The 23727-nt window shown below is 46.4% G+C and overlaps 1 protein-coding gene across 2 annotated transcripts; it reads left to right on the top strand.

Moving 5' to 3' along the window:
- The first annotated feature begins 2444 nt into the window (after nucleotides 1-2444).
- Nucleotides 2445-23112, top strand: LOC118081077 (oocyte zinc finger protein XlCOF6). 2 transcript variants are annotated; one of them, XM_060271216.1, is made up of 3 exons: nucleotides 2445-2663; nucleotides 17732-17918; nucleotides 18995-23112. In XM_060271216.1, exons 2-3 carry the CDS (start codon nucleotides 17819-17821, stop codon nucleotides 20692-20694), a joined length of 1800 nt encoding a protein of 599 aa, XP_060127199.1. In that variant the 5' UTR covers nucleotides 2445-2663; nucleotides 17732-17818; the 3' UTR covers nucleotides 20695-23112. The 2 variants fall into 2 exon arrangements, with proteins under 2 accessions (XP_060127199.1, XP_060127198.1); XM_060271215.1 differs by lacking the exon at nucleotides 2445-2663 and having other exon boundaries at nucleotides 15658-17918.
- The last annotated feature ends 615 nt before the right edge of the window (nucleotides 23113-23727 follow it).

Raw genomic sequence — 23727 nt, 5'->3', positions numbered from 1 at the left:
CTGCAAGGATGAGTATGTAGTGTCCTTGCCCACTGTAGCTGCTCATCCTGTTTGGCAGCTGTTCTTGCAAGGGTAGGTATGTGATGATCTTATCCAGGGGTCAGCAAACCTTTTCCGCAGGGGGCCGGTCCACTGTCCCTCAGACCTTGTGGGGGGCCGGTCTATATTTTTTTTTGGGGGGGGGAATCAAACGAATTCCTATGCCCCACAAATAACCCAGAGATGCATTTTAAATAAAAGGACACATTCTACTCATGTAAAAACATGCTGATTTCCAGACCGTCCGCGGGCATGATTTAGAAGGCGATTGGGCCGCATCCGGCCCCCGGGCCTTGGTTTGGGAACCCCTGATCTTATCTATAGCCGAAGGCTATCTACTTCCTTCAAAACAAAGCAATGGGGGGGGGGAGAGAAAAAACTTAAAATGCCACCAACTGCTTAAGGACATTTTAAAACACATTAGACACTCATTTCTATAGCATGTGAGCCTTTGTGTCAGTGTCAGGTGAACAGGTATTTTATTTTTATTGGCGGTGGGAGAGATCAGAGGGCCCAGGAGGTGGTTGGTTGCAGAATATTCCTCGAAGCAATGCCCAAAATCTCTGGTGTTTTAAGGTAACCCCCAATGGCTGTTCACACATGCGAGGGAGTCATTGCCTGCTGCACTCAACATGCGGCGACTGTGTGTGTGCGTTTCTAAACTCCTGGGAGGCAGAGACCCAAATCTGGACCGAGACAAGGGGATGGCAGATCTCTAGCTAGGGATTGATCCAAGCTCCTTCTGCCCGTTGACCAGAAAAGTCATGTCCCCCACAAAGAAAGCCCACCCTGAGATTCTTTTTCCTTTCGCTCTCCAATTTTACAAAGGCAAACTCCTATTAGGCAAAGGTGGGTTGCAGAACTTCTAAAAGAGTTTTGCTTAAACAAAATGTGGTGGTTCTCTCTTTGCGAATAAGTGAGGTTCATAGACCACAGAATCATAGAGTTTGAAGGGACCAATAAGGTAATCTAGTTGAACACCCTGCAATGCAGGAATATTTTTGACAAGGTGGGGCTTGAACCCACAACCCCAAGAAACTCATGCTCTACCAACTGAAGTATCCCAGGACTCAGATCAAATTCAGCTGGTAGGATTGTAAGATGAATCAGGAGCAAAGGTTTTGTATGAATATATAACCTCAAGTTATGATGATGCTTCCAAATGCACTGGTACAAATAAATTTTCAGATTGAACAAGTGGTATCATACTACTACTACTACTAATAATAATAATAATCAGGGGCGTAGGAAGACGGGGGCGATGAGGGCGCTGCACTCCGGGCAGCACGATCCCGAGGGCGCCCCGGCCCCAGAACGTGTGCCACGCCCCCGCAGGTGGCATGCCCCACCCCCAAAATGCCCGCCCGGCCCAAAATGTGATTCGCCCCAAAACGCACGCCCCGCCCCCGGTACCAGAGCATGAAGCTCCGCCACTGATAATAATTCCCCAGCCACTTTGGGCGGCTTCCAGAAAAATATAAAATCATAATAAGACATCAAACATTAAGAACTTCTTGATCCTGCTTCTTTGAGAGAAGCTGACAAATTTAGGATAGATGCTCTATCACTAAGTGACAGGGAACAGGCAGAGGGCCTTCTCGGTAGTGGTGCCGCCCTGTGAAATGCCCTCTCGTCAGATGTCAAGAAAATAAACATCTATCTGACTTTTATAAGACATCTGAAGGCAGTCCTGTATGGAGAAGCTTTTAATGTTTGATGCTTCATTGGTTTTAAAAAAATATTATGTTGGGAGCCTCCCAAGTGGCTGGGGAAACCCAGCCAGATGAGTGGGTATAAATAATGTTGTTGTATTATTATTATTATTATTAATATTATTACGCCTAATTGAATAGCAGTTGCCGGAAGCTGCTGGAAGGGAGAGATGCTCTTGGGCTCCAATCCTCCTTGCAGGCTTGGCCACCATGAGGAGACAGTGCTGAGATTCCTGCATTGCAGGGGGTTGGACTAGATGACTCTCAGGGTCCCCTTCCATCTCTACGATTCTAGGATTCTAAAAGGGTAAGGGACTAGATGGGCTTGATCAAACCAGAGGGGTCTTCGTGTGATCTGTTTGTCCATGCAGACGTGTGTGTGTGTGTGTGTGTGTGAGAGAGAGAGAGAGAGAGAGAGAGAGAGAGAGAGAGAAAACACCTTCAGGAGAGCCCACTGTCTCTTCTTTGCAACGAGGATGAATCAGCTGCAACAACCTCACACTTGACCCGCCGCTTCCCTGCCTGCTCTCTCTCCATCCCGAACCCCAATTCGATGGGTATTGCATTGTATTGCACAACCCCCCCCACTCCACCCCAAAAGCTTGCTGCACCCCTAGGCGCTTTGCACTCACCCGATTCCTTGCAGAACAAGGGCAATGCACGACGGCAGAGGGGGCGGGTCAGCTGTTCTGCTTAAGCCGCGCCCCCTTTCCCAAGTCAGTATCGAGAAGCCCCGCCTCCACAGGGAGGGAAGGGGGCGGGCAGCGGGGCTGCTTCGTGCAGATGCAGAGGAGGCGGCTGCTTCCGAATTCAGCCTCCTAATTAAGCGGGGTCCCTGCCTACCTCCCACGCGGTGGCTCCCATTCCCGCCCCCGCTGCCCAGGGTCGCTGCCACCGTCGCCAGGATTTCGGGTGAGTGCAAAGCCAGTGGCGGGGAAGGAGGGAAGGAGTTTTGCAGGGCTTTGGGGGTCCAGGACGGGCAGGGCCGTCTTAAGCATATCCAGCGCCCCCCCCCCCAATTCCCAAGAATTGACAGCCTTTTTAGACGGGGGACCCCCAAAGTTGTTGACCATTTTTAGGAAAGGTTCCCCAGAGAAGAAGCTGACAAGAAGCAGCGGGTGGAAATTAGCAAATGCTAAGGAAAGAAGGGGTGAAAGAGAGAGTGAGGAAGAGAGAGGGAAGGAAGGAGGGAGGGAGGGAAGAGAGGGAGGGAGGAAGGAGTCAGAGAGAGAGAAAGAAAGAAAGAAAGAAAGAAAGAAAGAAAGAAAGAAAGAAAGAAAGAAAGAAAGAAAGAAAGAAAGAAAGAAAGAAAGAAAGAAAGAAAGAAAGAAAGAAAGAAAGAAAGAAAGAAAGAGAAAGAAAGGGAAGGAAGGAAGGAAGGAAGGAGCCGCGCACAGCGCCCAAGCGGCTCCTGCTTTTCTTGCTGGTACAGCGAGCTGGGAGAAGGGACGGACTGACAGGAGCTCCCCGTCCACCACCACCCCTCCCAGCTCGCAGCAAAGCAAGCGGAGCAGGCTTGGTAACTGGCAGCAGGGGGGGAACGGGGCATCCCAAAAGTGCTCCTCCTGCCTCCCGTGTCTGCGTTCCAACGGAAGGCAGGCAGGGAAGGCAGGCGGCTCAGCCCGGGAGAGGCTGTTGATTTTGCAAGCAAGGTGACAGCCTCTTCGGGGCTAGAGCGCCTGCGTCCCGTGGGCTTCTCCCACCCAGCCACCCTTCTGTGCAAAGGGGGCTGATTTGTAAGGCGCCCGCACTGCTCCCTCACTGACAGAAGGGGTAAGACCACCACCACCACCCAAAAAAGGGGCCCCCCTCTCTCTCTGGGGTGGGCGGTGGAAGGGAGGGGGAGGCGCAGCTGCCGAGGCGAAGAGGCGCCTCGCGCCCGCTTCAAAGCCTCCCACCGGGTCCTGAGTTGAGGGAGCAGGGGCGCCCAGCATCGAGTCCGCCGCCCTCCGCCGACTCGGGAGTCTCATTGGGTCTCCTCGGAGGAGGCGGAGCCACGCCAAAAACTCCACAGAACAGCGTCTGGCGCTGCTGGCCACAGGCAGGGAGAGGGCGGGAAGGAGGCAGGCGAGCTCTGTGGGGCTTTCGGCGTAGCGCCTCCCCCTCTGAGGAGACCCAAGGAGACTCCCGAGTCGGCGGAGCCGATTGCGCCGGATTCGCTGAGGGGCGGTGCATGGGGCCACTCAGCCAAATGGGAAGGAGGCCTCTGGGCGCAGCAGCAACCCCTAGAGCACCCAAGCCTCCCGCAGACTCAAATGAGCGGCGCAAGGGCAGAAGTGGGAATAAAAACGGCTTAATTACGATCGGGAGGACTCAGATGAGCAGCGAGAGGGCAGAAGCGGGAAGAAAAAAGGCTCGGAACTCTCTCCCAAGCCTCTACGGGAGGAGAGTAATCCCCGCAGAGGCTTGGGAGGGAAGCTGCGTATGGCTGGCGGGCCCGCAACTCTCCCTCGCAGCTTCAGGAAACGCCATGAGGATCCCCTTGTCTGCTGCCGGACAACGGAAGTGTGGCACTCAAAACAGAAGTGCACCCGCGAACGGAGTACGTTCACAATCCAAAAAAAACCCGCAACCCGAAGCACTCATTTCCGGGTTTGAGTTGGTCATAATCCCAAATGGTCATAAACTAGGGTGTTCGTAAACCAAGGCACCGTTGTAATTCTCTTTCAGCAATATACAATCCGTAAATTTTAAATTACTTTCCCATAGATTTTCCCAATCTTCCACATGTATGTTATGTCCTATATCTTGTGCCCTATATCTCTTTGGAATCTAGATATGGTATAACTAAATCCATTCTTATTATTAGAATCATAGAGTTGGAAGAGACCACAAGGGCCATCCAGTCCAACCCCCTGCCAAGCAGGAAACTCCATCAAAGCATTCCTGACAGATGGCTGTCAAGCCTCCGCTTAAATAATAATAATTTATTATTTATACCCTGCCCATCTGGCTGGGCTTCCCCAGCCACTCTGCGCGGCTTCCAACCGAATATTAAAAACAGTACAGCATCAAACATTAAAAACTTCCCTAAACAGGGCCGCCTTCAGTTGTCTTCTAAAAGTAAAATAGTTGCTTATTGCCTTGACATCTTCTGGGAGGGCATTCCACAGGACGGGTGCCACTACCGAGAAGGCCCTCTGTCTGGTTCCCTGTAACCTCACTTCTCGCAATGAGGGAACCGCCAGAAGGCCCTCGGTGCTGGATCTCAGTGTCCGGGCTGAATGATGGGGGTGGAGATGCTCCTTCAGGTATACAGGACTGAGGCTGTTTAGGGCTTTAAAGGTCAGCACCAACACTTTGAATTGTGCTCGGAAACGTATTGGGAGCCAGTGTAGATCTCTCAGGACCGGTCTCCTTAAAGAAGGAGACTCCTCCACACTCCTAGGCAGCAAATTCCACTGTCGAACAGCTCTTACTGTCAGGAAGTTCTTCCTAATGTTATGTGGAATCTTCTTTCTTGTAGCTTGAATCGATTGCTCCGTGTCCGCTTCTCTGGAGCAGCAGAAAACAACCTTTCACCCTCTTCTATATGACATCCTTTTATATATTTGAACATGGCTATCATATCACCCCTTAACCTTCTCTTCTCCAGGCTAAACATACCCAGCTCCCTAAGCCGTTCCTCATAAGGTATTGTTTCCAGGCCTTTGACCATTTAGGTTGCCCTCCTCTGGACACGTTTCAGCTTGTCAGGATCCTTCTTGAACTGTGGTGCCCAGAACTGGACACAGTATTCCAGGTGAGGTCTGACCAGAGAGGAATACAGTGGTACTATTACTTCCCTTGATCTAGATGCTATACTCCTATTGATGCAGCCCAGAATTGCATTGGCTTTTTTAGCTGCTGCATCACACTGTTGACTCATGTCAAGTTTGTGGTCTACCAAGACTCCTAGATCCTTTTCACATGTACTGCTCTCAAGCCAGGTATCACCCATCCTGTATTTGTGCCTTTCTTTGGCCCAATTGTCTAATCTGTTAAGGTCATTTTGAAGTGTGATCCGGTCCTCTGGGGTATTAGTCACCCCTCCCAATTTGGTGTCATCTGCAAACTTGCTCAGGATGCCCTCAAGCCCATCATCCAAGTCATTGATGTTGAATAAGACTGGGCCGAAGACAGAACCCTGTGGCACCCCACTAGTCACTTCTCTCCAGTTTGAAGAAGAGCCATTGATGAGCACCCTTTGGGTTCGGTCAGTAAGCCACTTACAAATCCACTGAATGGTAGCATTGTCTAGCCCGCATTTTACCAGCTTCTTTACAAGAATATCATGGGGCACTGTTATGTACTGAGCTGAATCCTAGAACAATAGGATTCAGAATCAGCGGGAGCTACCCAATCCAACTCCAGGTGGAAGTGAATCCGCAATCTGATTGGCCTGCGGGAGCGGCCAATCAGGCGGCTGGCAGAAGTGAATCTGCTACCTGATTGGCCTGTAGGAGCAGCCAATCAGGCTGCAGGCAGAAGTCAATCCACAATATAATTGGCCCACAGGTGTAGCCCTGAAGTAGCCAATCACGCAAGGCCCATTGTGTAAATAATGTATATAAGCAGATGGTTTTGGGAAAAGAGCCATTCGTCTTCTCTTCTTCTCCCTGATGAATATGAGCTGAATAAAGAGCATGAAATTCACTCTCGACTCCGAGTATATTTCACTGGCGACGAAGGTGGGATCCTGCTGAGCTGACCGCCACCACGCACTGCACCGCAGCACCGCCACCTGCTGCACCGCTGCATCGCACCGTGCATCCAGGCTTCAGCTCCAGGACCCAAGGAACCCAGAATGGCAACCGACAGCAGCTTCTTGCCATTCAAACCAGCATCAGGAGACTGGGAAGGGTACGCCGCCCGTTTCAACTTCCTCCTGCAAGCGAAAGAAGTCACCAACGATGCCATGTCTCGGACAATGGAACCGCATTCACGTCAGAGGAGTTCCAGACCTTCACAGCGCAGAACGCCATCCGCCACATCCGCTCAGCACCATTCCACCCTGCCACCAATGGCCAAGCGGAGCGCATGGTGCGGACCACCAAGGACAGCCTCCGCCGCATAACACAAGGGGACTGGGAATACCGCCTTGCCGCATTTCTTCTAGCACAGCACAGCACCCCAAGCACAACGACGGGCCGGAGCCCAGCTGAACTACTCATGGGCCGGCGCCTTGCAACTAGACTGGACCGACTTCACCCCGACAGAGCTCAGGATGAGGTAGTGGTGGGGAAAGGCAGGAACCCCCGGACATTTGTGGCCCAGGACCCAGTGTATGCAAAGAATTTTGGGGCAGGCCCAGCATGGGTACCCGCCACAGTCACCAAGGTGACCGGTCCCGTGTCGTACGAGGTACTAACGGAAGGGGGGCAATGTTGGCGCCGCCACTGCGACCAGCTACGGCGACGATTCCCAGGAGGAACCCGGGAGGAGAGCGGGACAGAGGGGTCCCAAGGGGACAGCAGGGCAGTGAGGCCTGTAGAGCGAGAGGGGTGGGCAGGGGAAGCAGAAGCAGTAGGCACAGAGGGGCGCCCCGAGGCTGGAAGGACACCGGAACCAGAGTCACAACCTAGTGGTTCAGTGGCGCCAGACCAGACAGCCCCGGCACAGCCAGCAGCCTCGGAACACGAGCCAGAACCAGAACCCCTGACCAAGGAACACCCCAGGCCACAACGCACACGGAGGCGGCCAGCAGACCTTGGGGACTACGAATGCAACTTCCCGGGCAGGACTGGAACTTAGAGGGGAGGGGTGTTATGTACTGAGCTGAATCCTAGAACAATAGGATTCAGAATCAGCGGGAGCTACCCAATCCAACTCCAGGTGGAAGTGAATCCGCAACCTGATTGGCCTGCGGGAGCAGCCAATCAGGCGGCTGGCAGAAGTGAATCTGCTACCTGATTGGCCTGTAGGAGCAGCCAATCAGGCTGCAGGCAGAAGTCAATCCACAATATAATTGGCCCACAGGTGTAGCCCTGAAGTAGCCAATCACGCAAGGCCCATTGTGTTAATAATGTATATAAGCAGATGGTTTTGGGAAAAGAGCCATTCGTCTTCTCTTCTTCTCCCTGATGAATATGAGCTGAATAAAGAGCATGAAATTCACTCTCGACTCCGAGTATATTTCAGGCACCTTGTCAAAGGCCTTGCTGAAATCACGATAGGCTATATCCACAGTGTTCCCTTCATCTACCAGGCTTGTAATTCTGTCAAAAAATGAGATCAGATTAGTCTGACATGACTTATTTTTCAGAAACCCATGCTGACTTTTAGTGATCACAGCGTTCCTTTTTAGGTGCTCACAGACCGTTTCCTTAATGATATGCTCTAGATTATAATCTTTCCTGTTATTGATGCCAGGCTGACTGGGTGGTAATTGTTTGGATCCTCTCTTTCCCCCTTTTTGAAAATAGGGACAACATTTGCCCTCCTCCAGTCTGCTGGGACTTCGCCTGTTCTCCAGAAATTCTCAAAGATTACTGCCAGTGGTTCGAAAATCACCTCTGCCAGTTCTTTTAATACGCTTGGATGTAGTTCATCTGGCCCTGGAGACTTGAATACATCTAAACTAGCCAAGTATTCTTATACTACCTCCTTACCGGTACTTGTTCGGGTCTGTGTTTTCCCTGCTGAATCATCTGCTCCATATTCTTCAGGTCGGGCATTGTTTTCTTTTTTGGAGAAGACTGAGGCAAATAAGGTATTGAGGAGTTCTGCCCTTTCTCTGTCCCCTGTTCGCATTTCACCATCTCCTCTAAGTGACCCCATTGTTTCTTCAGAAAAGCCCTTTTTGTTGCTTTTAACCTCTCTAGCAAGCCTGAGTTCATTCTGTGCTTTAGCTTTTCTGAAGATCTCATTTAGTTGTCGATGTTGCAGCTAGTCATGAACCAAATCTTTTATTTCATCATAATCTTAAAGTCTTAATTTTCCTTCTCTTTCTATCAATAAATCTCTATATGTTGGCCATTTTGCCTCCATATTTATTCTTTTGATTGAGATTGCCTCTCTTGGGGTCACCCACCAGGATGTTTTTTGCCCTAACAAATCTTTATATTTTCCCAATGCTTTCCTAATTACAGTGGAACCTCGGTTTACGCCTACCTACGTTTATGAACGACTCTGTTTACCAACGGCACGGACCCGGAAGTGTTTGCATCCGGGTTCTGCGGTGTCGGATGCGCAGAAGCGATCTGCGCAGGTCGCGCATACGCAGAAGCGATCTGCGCACGTGTGCACTGAAGCGCTCTATTGGCGCTTCGCGCAATTGCAGAAGTGTGCCTTCGGCAACCAAACACCTCAGCGAGCGAACGCATCCGCAGAATGGATTGGTTCATTTGGACTTCATTTGGTTTGATTTTGTTGTATTTTTTTTTTGCTCAGTTTTATTTGTTCGCAGGTTCGAAATGCTTTTGTTTCATTCTTTTTATTTTCCACTCTATTTCTTGATTGATAATAATTGAATATTGTGTTTGTAATAGTTTTATTGCTTGCTTTAGGGACTCTTTATTTGGTTTATCAATTAACTCTTTTTCATTTTTTCATTAATGCCTCTAATATCTCTCTTTTCTTTCACTCTCTCTCTGTTTCCTTCTATACTGTACGTTTTGCTGAATAAATAGACCCCTCATAACTGCTTTACTCCCGTACTACCTCTGTTTTAGTACCTTTATTAAGATTGAATTTCATTTTGCATTTCTAAGAATACAGGGTTATGATCTGATACTGTTCTCGGCATTATTTGTGTTTTCCTTACCTTCAATTCTAATTCTTTAGACACCCAGACAACATCAGTTCATGCACTGCTTCCATGTACATTTGAATGGAAAGTGAATTCCCTATCTAACAAATGTTTATTTCTCCAAATATCTATCAGATTTAAATTTTCAACCAATTCACAAACAGTTTTTGGAAGTCTGTCCTCTTTGGTATCCTTTTTCCTAATTGTTCTATCCATTTCCAATGACATAACTCCATTCAAATCACCCATCAAAATCATTTTCTGATCTGCAAAATCCTTTAGGTCAGTCTCTAATTTCTTATGAAATTCCGATTTTTTCCCCCCATTGGGGCATAAATTCCTATTGATAAGTTTTCCCCGCCTTGCACCATGATCTGTACCATTATAACACACCGTTGATCATCCTTTAATAATTCTTTGGGCTCAAATTTTGATTTTATTTAAAAGACTATTCCACGCTTTTTGGATTTGTCTGCTATTATGAATTACATTCCTAACTTTTTATTGCTTTTTATTCTAAGGACATTGGATTTTTGTCTCATCTCAAGCAGAGCAAGCTGTAACTTGCCGAAGCCTCTCATATTGGCCTTGGTGACATCCTGTTCTTCCTGTAAATCCAGGGTAACGTTTTCTGTTTTTTTGAGCTCTAGATTCTAAGTTATTTACCATTATTTCCATAGTATCCAATTTATCTGTAACTGGTTTTGCATTTTTTTCAAAATGCCCCTTTATCTCTTGCTTAAAACTATTCAATTGTGATTGCATTTGAGCCAGCATCTCCTTTTTAAAGTCTCTCAGTAGTGATGACATTTCTGAGGCAACACTGCTCTCCAGGACTGAGTCCCTTCGGCCTGTAAGGCCTTTTCTTCTGGTTGATGATGCCATTGCTTTGTCCATCTCTTATTTACTTCCAGTTTCCTATCTATTCTCAAAACACTGGCTATATATAAACTTCTCAGCACCCCTTATCAGTCATTCAAGGCCACCTCTAGGATTTGTTTCAATTCTCAGGCTAGTACTGTATATTCCTGCGTATAAGACTACTTTTTAACCCAGGAAAATCTTCTCAAAGGTCAGGGGTCGTCTTATACGCCGGGTCGTATTTTTTATACGGCGAGTATATCCCAAACTCTATATTTTAACTGGAAAAGTTGGGAGTCGTCTTATACGCCGGAATATACGGTACCAATAGCAAACCTAATGACAGAGTATTCACCAAAACAAGGAGTCAGCATTTAAATTGAAATACTTTATTGTCACTTGTACAACTTGTATATAGTGAGATTGCACGAGCACCCCCCACTCAGATCTCTTAGTCTTAATTCCCCTCATTTACTGACGCACAACCACCAAACAACCACCAAATCCGAAAGTCAGTTGCCCTGTTGCTTTTCATTCAGCAGCCCAACAGCCCACGGTCTATACAGTCTACACAGTCTTTTCCTTCTCTTCTTATTAATGATTCTGTCAACTCGCTGGTCTGTCAGGGCTGACGGTGCCCAGGCTAGAGCAGACCTTTCCCGAATTGAGTCCTCTTTATTTTGCAGGGAATTTTAGTCACGACTGTTCCTCTCCCCTTTTACCCTGCTTCGAGGGGAGAATATTTTTTCTGGTCTTTGGAGTTGTCTTTATACGAAATTACTTCTTATCACGGTATCGGATTCTTAAGTCACTGTTTCCCCATTCAACCGATGGGAGGAGATGGCTTCCGTATTTTCTATCTCTCTCGTTTCTGAATTATATTCCAATAGGTCCGATCAATAAATTTTTACTTACTTAGTCCGAATCTTTACTTTGACAGGAAGAGTCCGCCGCTTGCAGGCTGCAGGCTCGGGGCTTCGCTCCTTGGAGGTGACGATGGTGCCCAAGATGGCTCCCGCGACTGCCACTCCGCCGGCTCTCGGGAGGCTCTACTGAGCTTCCCGGGCAGCAAAGGAGTCGCGTTCGGAGCTCTGCCGGGCTAACTATGCCCCCGGGACGCTCGACCCGGGGTTTTTCGGGGATCCGCGTGCCCCTGCGGATTCTCCCCCCCTCCGCGATGCCAGAGACCTCGGAGCTCGACGTCTCTGCGCGTTCTTGCCAGCGCGACGGACTGGGTAAGAAGATTCTTATCTCATTATACATGATAAAGCGATCTTCAGCCATCTCAACTCTTGCTTTTTCATGCAAGACCATTTGCAGTCGTTTACAGTCAACAGCTATCAGTCAGTCAATCACCCATTTCCACCACCCTTCTGAGTGATACCCCCTCCCCACCCTTTCTCTACATAAGTGTCTGGGGACTTCTATTTCAGTGTATCTGAAGAAGTGTGCATGCACACGAAAGCTCATACCAAAATAAAAACTTAGTTGGTCTTTAAGGTGCTGCTGGAAGGAATTTTTTATTTTGTTTCAACTATGTCAGACCAACACGGCTACCTACCTGTAACTTCCCAAGTGATGTGTAAAAAATTTTGGAGACACCGTTGATGGAATCTTTCGAGGAGTTGGAGAAGGCGTTTATAATTGGTCCATGTTTCACAAGCATATAGTAGCGTTGGTACTACAATAGCTTTGTAAACAAGCATTTTTGTTTCCCTGCGAATATCCCGATCCTCAAATATTCTGCACATCAATCAGGAGAAAGCTGCACTCACAGAGCTCAGGTGATGCTGGATTTTGGCATCAATGTTGGCCCTTGTGGAAAGGTAACTGCCTAGGTAGGAGAAGTGATCAACATTTTCCAACGTTACACCACTGAGTTGGATTTGTGGCTCTGCAGAGGGGTTGTTTTGTACTTGTTGGTGCAGCACTTTGGTTTTTTGGATGTTGAGTGATAGGCCAAGCTTTTTGTAAGCTTCTGCAAAGATATTTAGGATGATTTGGAGGTCATCCTCTGAGCGTGCACACACTACGTTGTTATCAGCATACTGAAGCTCTATGACGGAAGTTACGGTAACCTTACTTTTTGCTTTCAGCCTGCTCAGATTGAAGAGCTTTCCATCTGTTCGATATATGATTTCTACTCTGGTGGGGAGTTTTCCATTGACAAAGTGTAGGATCATGGCAATGAAAATAATGAATAGAGTTGGGGCAATAACAACCCCTGTTTAACACCTGCTCCCATTGGGAATAGTTCACTTTGAGAGCCATTGTTTTCTGTGATTGTTGCTGTCATATTATCATGGAGGAGCTGAATGATCTTTACAAATTTATCTGGGCGGTCAATTTTCAGAAGGACAGTCCACAGGGCATTACGATTTACAGTGTCGAAAGCCTTAGTCAGGTCAATAAACACCATATACAGGGGTTGGTTTTGCTCTCTGCATTTTTATTGAAGCTGTCGAGCGGTGAAAATCATGTCCACTGTCCCCCTAGAAGGCCCGAAAACCATTTTGGGATTCAGGAAGGGTCACCTCGGATATTGTTACCAGACGGTTTGCTAAGATCCTTGCAAGAATTTTGCCGGCTGCAGCTAATAGAGAGATGCCTTGATAGTTTCCACAATCAGTTCTGTCACCTTTTTTAAAGAGATTGGTAATTTTGGCATCCCTAAAGTCTGCTGGGATTTCTTCTCTTTCCCAGATTTTTTCGATGAGCTTGTGAAGTTGTTGTGTAAGTTCAATTCCGCCCACTTTGAAGATTTCGGCAGGTATCCCATCAGGTCCACTGGCTTTGTTGTTTTTCATTTGGTTAATAGCTTTACACAACTCTCCCAGATTTTGAGATACTGCAAGCTCATCTCTAACTTGTTTTTGCGGAATTTGTGAGAGGACCTCAGCAGCTACGGGAAAGTTGCGGTTAAGGAGATGTTGGTAATGTTCTTTCCCGCGCAGTGCAATAGCTTATTTATCTTTTAGAAGTGTGATTACTGTCTGCTGAGCGTAGGGGGCATATGCCATGATTTATTGGCCCATAAATGGTCTTTTTGGCTTTAAAGAAACTATGTGCATCATGAGTGTCGGCTAATTGCTAACCCAATATGCCAGCAAGTTTGGAAAACTCAGCAATGACCAGAGGATTGGAGAAGATCAGTCTACATCCCAATTCCAAAGAAGGGCAGTGCCAAAGAATGCTCCAACTACCGCACAATTGCGCTCATTTCACACGCTAGCAAGGTTATGCTTAAAATTCTACAAGGCAGGCTTAGGCAGTATGTGGACCGAGAACTCCCAGAAGTGCAAGCTGGATTTTGAAGGGGCAGAGGAACCAGAGATAAATAGCAAACATGCGCTGGATTTTGGAGAAAGCTAGAGAGTTCCAGAAAAACGTCTACAGACTATGCAAAAGCCTTTGACTGTGTCGACCACAGCAAACTATGGCAAGTGGGCCAGCCAGCCGGCCACCGCCAGCGCGCCTCAGAGCCTCTGCGCCGATTCGAGGGGCTGCTTCGCTGCAGCTGCTCACACAAGCCAGAGGCGCTAAGCGATGTGCTTGCCTTCCTTCACCTCAGTAGCGCCCATATGCCCTCATGCATAAAACATGGCATGGGAGGAGGGGGAGGCGGTGGCGGGCGCCCAGCAGAGCCACTTGCCCCGCGTCGTCGGGCTTCCCCAGAGCCGCCGCCGCCGTTGCTGCTGCTGGTGGCCACACACCCCACCGGCCAGAGAGGAAACTGGGTGTCCTCGCTTCCTGCTGGGCCCGCGTCATTTCGAGCTGCAGCCTCTCATGGCCATGGAGCTCCCTCCGCGCTTGAACTGCCGCTGCCTGCTGAGGAACCAGCCTTGGAGGCGCAGGACCAAGCGCAGGCATTTCAGGAGTAAGTGCGCCTGCGAGGCGGACACTCTGGGTTTGGCCCCTAAGAAAGAGCGTGTGCCCAATTTCTCCTTTCATTTCTGCTGGCCCTTTGCATCTATTTTCCGGTATTGTAGCTTTGTACGATGCAAGCTGCACCGAGAACAAATTTTTCTTATCAGATCCTGCCTGTCGCAGGGCTCTTGTTGTTTTCTTTATGTTAAATAAAGCTGTTGGAAAATTCAAAGTTTGATAACTATTAGGAACATAACCAGGGCTCCTCACCCGTAGCGTGCGACAGCAACCACACCCCGGGAACGGCTTCAACTGGCCAGCTAAACCAGGTGAGGGTAGCCAATGGGTCTCAAACCCTCTGCCTCCCTCTCTACCAGAGACCTGTAAACCACTGTTACTTTCTTAAGTGGGTTTGCTCCAAGAAAGATCACATTTATTTATTTAAAAATAGCTGCTACACCTTAGATTTTGCTTAAAATTTCTGTACAGTACTGGAAAGTCACTGGCGTGAATGAACATTTCCAATGCCCTATAGTTTTTGAGTTATAGCTTGGTTGGTAGCGCAAGAGACTCTTAATCTCAGGGTCATGGGTTCAAGTCCCATGTGGGGTGAAATATTTGATGATCCTTGTGGTCCCTTCAGACTATTCTGTGATGAAAATTAGAGAAATGTCATATACATGCATAATGCACTTTTTAAAGCAATTTTTTAAAAAGCAATGTGGGATAAAGTTGCTTGTGACTGGGCCCCTTCTGGGGTTAGGGGCCCTGAAACTTCAACTTAATTAGTTTCATAGCAGATCCGTCCTGATCAACCCCCATGATTGACTTCCTTTTTGTCTGCACAATGGAATTTAATTCCATTCGCTAACTTGATGAAGTGACTCAGCTTCTTTACAGCATGATCATTAAGCAAACGGTCTGTGAGCACCTAGAAAGGAACGCTGTGATCACTAAAAGTCAGCATGGGTTTCTGAAAAATAAGTCATGTCAGACTAATCTGATCTATTTTTTTGACAGAATTACAAGCCTGGTAGATGAAGGGAATGCTGTAGATATAGCCCATCTTGATTTCAGCAAGGCCTTTGACAAGGTGCCCCATGATATTCTTGTAAAGAAGCTGGTAAAATGCGGGCTAGACAATGCTACCATTCAGTGGATTTGTAACTGGCTGACTGACCGAACCCAAAGGGTGCTCATCAATGGCTCCTCTTCATCCTGGAGAGAAGTGACTAGTGGGGTGCCACAGGGTTCTGTCTTGGGCTCAGTCTTATTCAACATCTTCATCAATGACTTGGATGATGGGCTTGAGGGCATCCTGATCAAGTTTGCAGATGACACCAAATTGGAAGGGGTGACTAATACCCCAGAGGACAGGATCACACTTCAAAATGACCTTAACAGATTAGACAATTGGGCCAAAGAAAGGCACAAATACAGGATGGGTGATACCTGGCTTGAGAGCAGTACATGTGAAAAGGATCTAGGAGTCTTGGTAGACCACAAACTTGACATGAGTCAACAGTGTGATGCAGCAGCTAAAAAAGCCAATGCAATTCTGGGCTGCATCAATAGGAGTATAGCATCTAGATCAAGGGAAGTAACAGATTAGACAACTGGGCCAAAGCAAACAAGATGAATTTTAACAAGGAGAAATGTAAAGTACTACACTTGGGCAAAAAAAAAAATGAAAGGCACAAATACAGGATGGGTGATACCTGGCTTGAGAGCAGTACATGTGAAAAGGATCTAGGAGTCCTGGTAGACCACAAACTTGACATGAGTCAGCAGTGTGATGCAGCAGCTAAAAAAGCCAATGCAATTCTGGGCTGCATCAATAGGAGTATAGCGTCTAGATCAAGGGAAGTAATAGTACCACAGTTCTGGGCACCACAGTTCAAGAATGGGTGATGCAGGAAGTCTTTTAGTTTGCATAATGACATATGTTTCTATCCTATCTGTTGGTCTCCCAGTGCAGTGATTCCACCCATCTTTTAGGGGCCAGTGGTGGTAAGGGTTTGCATAATGACATATGTCATTATACATGTGCTTAGGGGGTAAGGGTTTCTTTAACTAATCTAGTGGAAGAGACTCGAGTGCTGAAATCCACGGGTTAGGGGGCGCAAATTACTTGCCTTGCCCCGGGTGCTGACAACCCACGCTACGCCACTGGAATGGAGGGAAACATTTCAGAGATACAGTGTCCAAGAATCGGGACAAAAATGCATACAGTTTATAACCCAAGCGTAACAAGTTTTCCTTGAGGTTCAGAGTTTTATTTATTTGCAGATCCATACGTTTGTATCCCCTTTCAGGCAAGATTTGACAGCTCAACGCTTTACCCTACTGTTCTTCAGCGGGAGTGTTATCAGTTGTTAATGAGGCATGCAGCGATCAAATTAGGAGTTCTATTGGCGGTTTAATGAGGCGTGCAGAGGGTTCCATTTGGCTGAGGTGGCTCTGCAAGGCTACAAGGAAGTGAATAAGGAAAATGGGGGGGCTGTAGCTTTGATAGGCACACTGATTTTTCAAAAAGCAGTGGTGTTCCCGTCCACCCCTCTCCTGCCTCTCTGTAAAGCAAGCATAGAACGAGCCACTTACACGACTCCTGTACCAGCGTCTCCTCCTCCTCCTCTTGCTCAAATGTGACCTCTCCCTCCCTCTTCCAACTTGAATAAAATATTGGGGGGGGCAGTTAAGCCCCACCTCACATACTATGTCCGCCTTTCTCAACTTCTGGGTCCCCCGATGTTGTTGAAATACAACTCCCATTGCCCCTACCTAGCAATATTTTATTCTTATTCTCCTCCTCTAAAAACTAGGAGCATCTTATGGTCAGGTGTGTCTTATGGAGCGAAAAATACGGTATGTGTAGATGATGAAAAGAAATTATATACATTTTTTTAACAATTCCAAAAAAGTTCATTGCATCTAGGCAACAGTTAAATGCTGCGGCAACATCTCCTGTTTCCCAAAAGGACAGGAGGGGAAGGTCTCCTCCACGTTTAACTCACCCCACTCAAACCACATGGAAGGCAGAGGTCTTGTTCATTCACAATCCCAGTAAACCATGTGTGTATCTGAAGTGAACCAGGCGCTGCAGCTCCTCCCACTCTCACTGGGCTGCTGCAAGAAAAGGCAGCGGAAGAGTAAGCGGATGGGTTTGAAGGCTCTTTCTGCCTCCCTGGTTGCAGGGCAGGAGGACAGAGGAGGAGACAGTGAGGGCAGAAGAAGCAGTGGGCGGATCCACCACCTCTCCCAGGAGGACCAGATGCAAACAATGGGCTTTCTTCTCCATTCAAGGGCCACTCCTGTATTGAGAGCACTCCTTTCTAAGTCTAAAGTTCCATGGGATCTACTCTTAGGCCACTACTATGCATATCAGGCCAGCCTTTGAAAATGGGTGGGGGTTCTTGGGAAGGGAGTCCCCAATAGGGGCTTCTGCTGGGGAATCTGAATGTCTTGGGCAGGAGAATCCCTGCAGAGGTTTCTGAGACTCCCTTGCCTTCTTCCTCCCTACCAGGAAGCTACTATTTGCTCTAGCTTCTGCACTCCTCAGGAAGTTGAACCTGCAAACCTGGCTGAGACTGAACCTGCAAATCTGGTCAGGATGGAAGGAGGAAGATGGACGGTTGACCTGGTCAGGCTGTCTCCCGCATCCCTTCCCACAACCTCTGAGCAATCCCTCCCAGGACCCTCGGAGAGATCTGGTGAGCTCCAAGGGAGAGGAGATGGGGACAGGGATGGATGGATGGATGGATGGCAGAGGGAGAAAGAGGGGAAGATGGAGAGGAGACCAAAAGCAGGGAGGTCCTGGCAGGAAGAAGGAAGGGGTCAGGCCTTCTCCAAAGCAGCTCTTTCTTCCTTGAATCCCTTTCATAAAGGAGTCGGGGCAGATTTTGCTCCTCCAGGCTTTTAAATCTCTGGTGTTAATTCCACTGCAAGATTAAGTGTTGATAATGATGTTGCACACCAATCCAGAAAAATGGGTGAAGGGGGCTATGGAAATGCTTCCTGTCATTATTTATTATTCATATATTGACATAGTTTCTATTACTTTTATTTTTTATAGCCAGGGTCAGAGTGATACATTCCACTAGCATAAAAATATAGTAGATGCATGCAGCTCCCTAGTTTGTTGGGCTTAAGGGACAAAGGACCCGTTATCGTGATACACAATTCCTGTGGCAGGAGGCTCTACACATAGGATTGGGCCAGTATTATATGCAAATTGTGTAAACCTGCCAATCTTACAGACTGGGGTTGTGGGTGAGTGGGATAAAAATTATAGAGCCCCTGTAATTCTGCCCATCCATAAGCTTACATGGAGATACTGTGGAAAACCTTGGTACAAATTTCAAAATGAGTGCACAAAGCACAAAAAAGGATTAGACTGATGTCTGTGCTCTGCCCCCATGGTCCTAGGCAAGAATGCTTCTTAATAATAGTTTCTGGAAAGCACAGGAGGGCAGAGGGCTCTTGTGCTGAAATCTTGCTTGCTGGTTTCCCCCATGCATCTGCTCGGCCACTGTGAGAACATGATGCTGGACTAGATGGGCCTTTGCCCAATCCAGCAGTCTCTTCTTAGGTTCTAATATATTGCAACATTTTTACACATACATGTGGCATAAGAACACTTCAGTTTTACTTCTTACTCATAGGAGAGACTGCTACTGGAGCCTCAGATCATTGAGAGGACAGTGGAGAATGGGAAGGGTGTTAAATTGTCTTTCTTGAAAGTCTTAACAGGATTCTGTCCTCCCCCCCCCCCCCCGCTCCCAAACAGGTGAGGAAGATGAGGATCAGGATTCTACGGAATCATCTGTGAATTCATTGGGAAGAACAAAGAAACAGTTTAAATGCAGGGAATGTGGAATGTGCTTCAGTCGTAGTGGAACACTTCGAAGACATCAACGAACTCACACAGGGGAGAAGCCGTTTAAATGTATTGAATGTGGAAAGAGCTTCAGTTATAGTGGAGGCCTTAAAACACATCAACGAACTCACACCGGGGAGAAGCCGTTTAAATGTATTGAATGTGGAAGGAACTTCAGTCAAAGTGGAAATCTTGGAATACACCAACGAACTCACACAGGGGAGAAGCCGTTTAAATGTATTGAATGTGGAAAGAGCTTCAGTCAAAGTGAAACCCTTAAAAGACATCAACGAACTCACACAGGGGAGAAGCCGTTTAAATGTATTGAATGTGGAAAGAGCTTCAGTTATAGTGAAGTCCTTAGGATACACCAACGAACTCACACAGGGGAGAAACCATTTAAATGTATTGAATGTGGAAAGAGCTTCAGTCAAAATAGAGACCTTATAATACATCAACGAACTCACACAGGGGAGAAGCCGTTTAAATGTATTGAATGTGGTAAGAGCTTCAGTTATAGTGGAGTCCTTAGGATACATCAACGAACTCACACAGGGGAGAAGCCGTTTAAATGTATTGAATGTGGAAAGAGCTTCAGTCAAAATAGAGACCTTATAATGCATCAACGAACTCACACAGGGGAGAAACCGTTTAAATGTATTGAATGTGGAAAGAGCTTCGGTCGTAGTGAAGAGCTTAGAATACACCAACGAACTCACACGGGGGATAAACCGTTTAAATGTATTGAATGTGGTAAGAGCTTCAGTTATAGTGGAGGCCTTAGGATACATCAACAAACTCACACAGGGGAGAAGCCGTTTAAATGTATTGAATGTGGAAAGAGCTTCAGTCATAGTGGAGGCCTTAGAAGTCATCAACGAACTCACACGGGGGAGAAACCGTTTAAATGTATTGAATGTGGAAAGAGCTTCGGTCGTAGTCAAGACCTTAGAATACATCAACGAACTCACACGGGGGAGAAACCGTTTAAATGTATTGAATGTGGTAAGAGCTTCAGTTACAGTGGAGGCCTTAGGATACATCAACGAACTCACACAGGGGAGAAGCTGTTTAAATGTATTGAATGTGGAAAGAGCTTCAGTCGTAGTGGAGACCTTAGAAGACATCAACGAACTCACACAGGGGAGAAGCCGTTTAAATGTATTGAATGTGGAAAGAGCTTCAGTCATAGTGCAGGCCTTAGAAGTCATCAACGAACTCACACAGGGGAGAAGCCGTTTAAATGTATTGAATGTGGAAAGAGCTTCAGTCATAGTGGAGGCCTTAGAAGTCATCAACAAACTCACACAGGGGAGAAGCTGTTTAAATGTATTGAATGTGGAAAGAGCTTCAGTCGTAGTGGAGTCCTTAGAAGACATCAACGAACTCACACAGGGGAGAAACCGTATAAATGTATTGAATGTGGAAAGAGCTTCAGTCATAGTGGAGGCCTTAGAAGACATCAACGAACTCACACAGGGGAGAAACCGTTTAAATGTATTGAATGTGGAAAGAGCTTCAGTCATAGTGGAGGCCTTAGAAGACATCAACGAACTCACATGGGGGAGAATCCATTTATAACTCCCACAGGGAAAAAGCCACGGATGTAGGGAATGTGGAAAGAGCTTCAGAGGGAGTGGAGACCTTAATATTCATGAACGTATGTTAATTGTATGGTTGAAAATATTGTTATGAATAAAATAATCGTTATTTTTTTAAAATATATATTCATGAGTGAATTTACACAGGTGAAAAGCCATGGTTCACTCTTAATTCACATTAAGAAACTCATAAAGGGGAAAGTTAATTTCAAATGCCTGGAACCCGTGTCATGTTCTGGTGTTTGTATTTAAATTTGTATACCTACATATATGTATTAAAGTAATTAAGGCCACATATACTAAATGTAGAAAATAAGTTGCAAGTTGTTACTAGATAAACAGGGGGAGAGTGAATCTGGAATGCTCAAGGTGTGCGATGAATCTGTTGAGTTTTGACCTCCGCTCTTCACTGCCAAAATGATGGGCTGCAATGGTGGGGGAACAGTAAATAACTGTCAGGGTGCTTAAAACTGCCAGGGCCAGGGCCTTTTCAACACTGGCTCCGGCCTCATGGAACGCTCTGTCTCATGAGACCAGGGCCCTGCGGGATCTGATTTCTTTCCGCAGGGTCTGTAAGACAGAGTCGTTCCGCCTGGCCTTTGGCTTGGAATCAGCCTGATCCCCACCCCCCTCTTTCCTTTTCCTTCTATCATGGATCCCCTATTTGGGGACTTCCCTGGTTTTTTTCTGGCCCACATAGGACCAGTCTGGATAGTTGGCCTTGGTGAAGATTTGACCTTTTCTCCCCTCCAAACAGTTTTTGATCTGGGCTTCTACTGAAATGAGGCTGTATTTTAAGTTGTACTTTGATCCTATTTGTAAATTGTATTTTAATCCATTGTTTTTATACCTGATGTTAGCCGCCCTGAGCCCGGTCTTCTCCGGGGAGGGCGGGGTATAAATAAAGTTTATTATTATTAAAGATTATTATTATTAGGAGGCTGTTGTTTCATGAGAGTGGGCGGGGGGAGGGGAGTCTTCGCGACCTGATTCTTGAATCAGGTATTTATCCAGTCAAAAGTTACAGCATTACACATTCTCTAATAGATACAATAGATTCTGCCTAGAGACAAGGCATAAGAATAAGAATAAGAATTTTTATTTATACCCCGCCTTCCCCAGTCAAAACCGGGCTCAGGGTGGCTAACACCAATAAAATTACAATAAAACATAAAAAGCAATTAATTAAAATGCAGATTAAAATACAATATTAAAATTTAAAATGCAGCCTCATTTTAAGTAGTCCGTAAATCCAAGCCATGAGGGAGGAAAACATAGGGGTCAGACTTAAGTCCAGCCCAAAAGCCAGGCGGAACAGCTCTGTTTTGCAGGCCCTGCGGAAAGATGACAAATCCCGCAGGGCCCTGGTCTCCTGTGAAAGAGCGTTCCACCAGGTTGGGGCCAATACTGGAAAGGCCCTGGCCCTAGTAGAGGCCAATCTAGCCACCTTATGGCTCGGGATCTCCAGAATATTGTTGTTTGTGGACCTTAAGGTCCTCCGCGGGGCATACCAGGAGAGGCGGTCCCGTAGGTACGAGGGTCGCATGAGGAGTTGGACATTACCCTTCCATGTACTTATTTGGTAATCCTTATCAGTCTATCTCTGTGTTTCTCTCTGGGTAGTGGGTATCTGAGTTCATTTACTGGATATGGGGGCTTGGCCTAGATCAACAAAAATGGCTTTCTTGCTTAACATTTTAACTCTCAGAATGGCTTCCCTGAGCACATTGGCACAGAAGAACTAGACTGATTCTTGCATAGCGAAAAAGGAAAATGAAAACTTGTTCAGATGAATGAAGTTAATCAAATGTAATACAGTGGTACCTCAATTTAAGTACACAATTGGTTCTGGAAGTCTGTACTTAACCTGAAGTGACACTTTCCCTTTGAAAGTAATGGAAAGTGGATTAATCCGTTCCAGACAGGTCCACAGAGTACTTAAACTGAAAGTACTCAAACCAAAGCGTACTTAAACTGAGGTATGACTGAGGTATAGATATAGTAAATGAGAAGAATTGGAAGTTCTATTCAAGGTTATTTTTAGAAACATTTCTAACTTTTTTCTTTTTTTCTTTTTCATCTTCAGCGAGTTTATATTTCTAGGAACATAAGTGAGAACATGATATGATAAATGTATGGGAGAAATGTATAATGCTATTGTAATAGTGCTGTTGCGGCTACTCTTGAGTAAAGACGCCAAGTCCGCTCTGTCTTTAAGAGTTTTATTGTGCATAGTATTTACAGTGCAGAGATAGCAGAAAACACGACTTTTCAGTCACTCGCAGAATCCGGGAGTGGATGTTTCTTGTTGCATGACCAGCCATAAGAGTTTGGGCAGTTATGTATTTGGTTTTTATTATGTTCTTTTTTCTTTTTCCCTCTTCTTTATTCCTATGCCTATGTATGTTGTGTATACAATTTTTAAAACCTAAATTAATAAAGATTAATAAAATAAAAATAAAAACCAAATTGCCCACGACTTTTTCTCAGTAAAAAAATAAAATATATGAAATATATTTCAAATATATGAAAGGATGTCATATGGAGGAGGGAGAAAGATTGTTTCCTGCTGCTCCAGAGAAGCGGACACGGAGCAATGGATTCAAACTTCAAGAAAGAAGATTCCACCTAAACATTAGGAAGAACTTCCTGACAGTAAGTAGCTGTTCGGCAGTGGAATTTGCTACCAAGGAGTGTGGTGGAGTCTCCTTCTTTGGAGGTCTTTAAGCAGAGGCTTGACAGGCATATGTCAAGAATGCTTTGATGGTGTTTCCTGCTTGGCAGGGGGTTGGACTGGATGGCCCTTGTGGTCTCTTCCAACTCTATGATTCTATGGTTCTATGAAAATAATAATCAAATTTGCCCACGACTTTTTCTCAGTACTTCCCACGAAGAGTATTGTTTTGACATCCGTAGCATACGCTTCGGCAGACATTTAAAGTACATGATTCTCCCCAAAAATTGATGGGAGTGGTCGTATGGGAGGTATTCTTTGACAGTGAGTCTGTCTTGCTGCTGCTTCATGTCACTCTTTACTGTTTG

This window comes from Zootoca vivipara, chromosome 2, assembly GCF_963506605.1.
Source record: "Zootoca vivipara chromosome 2, rZooViv1.1, whole genome shotgun sequence".
In the NCBI taxonomy this organism is placed as follows: Eukaryota; Metazoa; Chordata; class Lepidosauria; order Squamata; family Lacertidae; genus Zootoca; species Zootoca vivipara.
This window is presented reverse-complemented; position numbering and strand designations above follow the sequence as displayed.

Excerpts from the sequence above, each read along its gene's own strand:
- LOC118081077 (XM_060271215.1), top strand. The coding sequence starts at position 17,666 with ATGTCTTGGGCAGGAGAATCCCTGCAGAGGTTTCTGAGACTCCCTTGC. Across the intron at positions 17,919-18,994 it reads AGGACCCTCGGAGAGATCTG|GTGAGGAAGATGAGGATCAG; the intron begins GTGAGCTCCAAG and ends GCTCCCAAACAG.